Source organism: Entamoeba dispar, genomic scaffold (genome assembly GCF_000209125.1).
Source record: "Entamoeba dispar SAW760 scf_1105229458535 genomic scaffold, whole genome shotgun sequence".
NCBI classification, from domain to species: Eukaryota; Evosea; order Mastigamoebida; family Endamoebidae; genus Entamoeba; species Entamoeba dispar.
In genome coordinates this window covers 34,921-39,029 of record NW_001853241.1, presented here as the reverse complement: position 1 = coordinate 39,029, position 4,109 = coordinate 34,921, and the positions used below count along the sequence as shown (strand labels likewise).

Below are 4,109 nucleotides of genomic sequence, written 5' to 3'. Positions count from 1 at the left end.
GCTGTTCCAGGAACAAATAAGAACAATAGGAACAGAAATAAGAGACTTTGAATAAGAAGCCAATGAATCAGGAATAGGAAATGAACAATGAAGATAATCATAATCAGTTTTGATAATTTTTTCTTCACTGTCACACCCATTAGATTTATAACAATTTACCATCTCTAATAAACAATTGCATGAAGCACTGGATTTATTTAAATGGTTTAGAGCAGCATCAGCTCGACACCTAAAATAATTAGCTTCACAATCAATACAAGAACCAGAGACTGATTGGATTAAAAGGAATAATGTTAAGATAATAATTAAAGGAGAGATGTCAGGAACAATACATTTCTTTGAATAGATAAATTTAATTGATGATTTGTATGGTAGAGAGTGCAAGAAATTATTTAATAAGTCGCAGAGCGAGTAAAAACTGCGAATGGGAAAACCCAAGTAATCTTTTCGAGATAAAAACAATCTTTTTCAATTTTTTTTTTCTCTTTTTTCCTTTTTTTGTATGATTTGTCTTCTTTTTCAACACCACGTTAATTCAATTTATTTATTTTAAATATTAAATTAATTATTTATAAAAAATAAAAAAGAAAAACTTGGTTCTTGAAACAAAATCTTGTCACAATAAAAAGAAGTTTCTTTTCTATCAAATTTCGTATTCTCAGGTTTTTGGTTCAAAACCCTTGGGTTTTTTTTTTAGTAAAAATCAAAATCTTAAGAATAATTTTTAATAAAGTTGAAAACTAGATTTCATCGTTTTGTTATTAGTTTTATGTAACAATTATTATTTTGACCATTTTATATATTCTTTTTGAGACAATTTGTGTTAATACTATAACCAGTTTTTTATTTTTGTCGTTCGTCATTTTGTTTATTCTATTCTAATTTTGGTATTATGTACGATTGGTTTATTTGCATTTTCGTTTTTTTATTCACATTCTAATAGAACTTTCTTTCAGAATAACAAAAAAATCTATCTCTTTGAGTTTTTTGAGTCAATTGAAAGGAAAATGAAAAACAAGGAAATAATCAAAGTCATAAAGAGAAAAAAGCAGAAAATAAAAAGGAGATAATTAAATGTTAATAGATTTATTTTCTATTATCCCTTGCTCAGCAGGGACTACTAATCCTTTTGCTTTAAGACTCCTTGAACATCAACCATTAACTCTTTAACTTTTAATTGTTGAAAAGTGAGAAATTCATTTCTTTATTTATTTAATGTAGAATAAAATATTTCATATATCTCTGACTTAAATATTTATCATTTAAGTTTCTGTTTGATTTTTAATAAGTATTAAAACTCTCTTCTTTACTTTCATATTTTAAGAAGAACGTACCATATTACCACTATATTACTATGAATAATTTTTTTTAGCATCAACCACAATAACAAAATCTATTTTCTTTAATAAACTATATTATCAAATATACTTATATTCTAACAAGTAAATAATATTATACCTTTATAAATAAGTAGATTTTATTATAAATGACATTCAATCAACATAAATAATAATCACTGTTATTCTCATAATATTGAGTAAGATGTTTTCTAATCAAATGCAACACAATAACCAGACGATAAACGAGGGTTCAAAGCTTAGAATTATTTTATTGTTCTGTATGGTGTTTCTCATTTGCCACTTTGAATAGAAAAAAGCTGAAATAAATAATAATAAAAATTATGTGTCTCAACAACAAAGTAATATATTGTTGTAATGTATTTCTGTAATTAAAATATCAAATAAAGAAATCAAGGATATAAAATAAAGTAATACTAGCAAAATAATTGGTTGATACGAATGTGTTTTTTGTAGTTAATACTTTTTTTCTGTTAGTTAAAACTTCCTAATCTAAGTCACAGTTCATTATAACCATAAAACAAGCAACTAAGATTTAGCAACCCCTTTTCAGTAAGCTAAGTAGGAATAACATAAAGAGTTAAGTTAATGTGAAACCTTTTTTAATAATATTTTGATACTAAATAGAAATTCAATAGAATATCTAAGAAAGAGTAATCTAGGTAGTGTTGTCTATTATAATAAAAGGTATTTTTGGGATATGAAAAGTGATACCAACGATTAGGTCAATGGCTAATCTTTCAAAGGTCAATTTTATGATTACAGTAGTTTTTTAAACAATGATTGATTGTTATTAAACTATTTTAGTTTAAGAAAAATATTAAATAAAAAGTACATAACAACACAAAGTCTTTCTATTGGTTTAATGAAAAAGGGTTCTTCTTGTTTTACAACATTTATTATAACTCTTATCTGAGTGTTTGATTGAGTTATCATAATATGGTTTATGAAATAAAAAATAAAAAAAAAGTTGAATGACTTAGTAAAAAATATGTTATTTTATTAATTTGTTTTATAAATTTGGAGAATAAACAAAAGAAGAAAATTGAAAGAAGAACTAGAAAAATTTAATGCTCATTTTTGTGTTGGTAAATCTTTCAATTGCTTTTGAATTAATTATTCCACTAGAAAAAAACAGTAAAGGAGAGATTTTATCTTTCACAAAGATGAAGCAAGATGAGTGTATAATAACAAAAACAGGTTCAAAGAAATTAGTTTTCGTAAAATCATATTCATTCGTATTACACTTTGCTTCTAATGACTGTTCAGGTGCTCGAATTTCTGTAGAAGAAATAAAACCTTCATCTATCGAATCTTTTTCACCAAAATCAATCGCTGCACTCAAACCTTGTCGGGGGCACGATGAACCAATTGATGAAGAAACTATATATATCACTGAGGCATGCTCTTCTACACCTTCAGGGTCTTCTCAATTTAAAGTTATTAATAATTCTCTTGTTACTTTTGATTATTTATCCAACGATTGTAGTGGTTTATCCCTACAACTGGGTTGTGTTCAATGTGGTGAATCAATTTCAAAATATACTTTGTTATGTTCTTCTGGAGTTTCTATGGTATCAATGGTATTCGTATTTATCATATTTATCATTAGCGTTTAACAGAATGAAGTGTTATGTTAAACCATTTATTTATTGGAAAAGTATTTGGTTTTATGCTTTTCTTATATTAACCTCTTCTTGTTAATAAAACAATTCATACCGTTTGTTAATTTAAAAAAGTATGATTTTATTGTACTATTTTTCTCATGAAAAATAACCAAAACTGTCCCAACATAAAATTATTTACTATTTATTAGTTGGTTCATTTAACAACTCTTTGTAATATCTTAATTCTTGTTGTAAAAATTGATATTGCTGTCCAACAATATGAGCCTCTCGTAATAAATCACCTCGTTCAAAATTACTTTCGGTTAGTTGTTTTGCAGCATCTATGACTGTAGGAATTTCTTCAGTAATTCCTTGTTTAACTATATCTTCAAGTTCTTTAATTGTGAGGTCTCCATCAATTACATCTCTAAAATCTTTTAATGAACTATCTAACAACTCTTCTTCAAATAACCTCAAGATTTCATTTACATTTTGATCAATTCCCATTTCTTCCATTTCAATTCTTTTTCTTTTGTTTTTCTCTTTTTTCTTTTCAAGTTCCTTAAATAGTTTTTTTCTTTTTATTATCATCAAAAAAAAATGTTTATAAAACAAAAAATACTAAAATGGAACTTTTGTTATTGTAGGTGGAGCATCAATCTTATCCTCAAGAATTTTATTAAATCTAATTTCTTTTAAGTGTTTGCAGTGATTGAAACATTGAGCCCCAATTTTAGTAATTGTAGCTGGAAGAATAATCAAACTATTATTACATGAATTAAAAACTCTATTCCCAAGTTGACTACATTGAGTAGGGACATTACTTCCATAACACATTCTATCGTAGCGAGTATATTCTATGGTAGAACATTCAATATTATTTTTTGATGCAATAATACTCATCCAATAAGGAATTTTACCGTTTAATACATTATGTGGAGATTTAATTGATTGAATTGTACAATGAACGAATGCTTTCTCATCAAATTCAACCCAATCGTTGATAATAATTTGTTTAATAGTACCACAATTTCTGAAACAATTTCTTGGAATGTGACAATGTTCTCCGATAATGATTTCTTGTATTCCAGAACAATTCATAAATGCCTCTTCTTCAATAACAGTATTATTTGGAATATACACG

General features: G+C 25.9%; 2 protein-coding genes across 2 annotated transcripts, besides 6 other annotated features; both read right to left on the bottom strand.

The window, feature by feature from the left end:
• Nucleotides 1–462: 462 nt before the first annotated feature.
• Nucleotides 463–520: a microsatellite.
• Nucleotides 521–537: 17 nt separating this feature from the next.
• Nucleotides 538–586: a sequence feature (AT_rich).
• Nucleotides 587–1,055: 469 nt separating this feature from the next.
• Nucleotides 1,056–1,648: a repeat region.
• Nucleotides 1,649–1,660: 12 nt separating this feature from the next.
• Nucleotides 1,661–1,683: a sequence feature (AT_rich).
• Nucleotides 1,684–2,341: 658 nt separating this feature from the next.
• Nucleotides 2,342–2,380: a sequence feature (AT_rich).
• Nucleotides 2,381–3,163: 783 nt separating this feature from the next.
• On the bottom strand, nucleotides 3,164–3,481 carry EDI_054020 (uncharacterized protein; the record flags this gene model as incomplete). The annotated part of the gene is made up of 1 exon (XM_001734743.1): nucleotides 3,164–3,481. The coding sequence occupies one exon, from the start codon at nucleotides 3,479–3,481 to the stop codon at nucleotides 3,164–3,166; it is 318 nt and encodes a 105-aa protein (XP_001734795.1).
• Nucleotides 3,472–3,520: a microsatellite.
• Nucleotides 3,521–3,586: 66 nt separating this feature from the next.
• Nucleotides 3,587–4,066, bottom strand: EDI_054010 (uncharacterized protein; the record flags this gene model as incomplete). Its single annotated transcript, XM_001734742.1, has 1 exon — nucleotides 3,587–4,066. One exon carries the CDS (start codon nucleotides 4,064–4,066, stop codon nucleotides 3,587–3,589), a length of 480 nt encoding a protein of 159 aa, XP_001734794.1.
• Nucleotides 4,067–4,109: the final 43 nt, after the last annotated feature.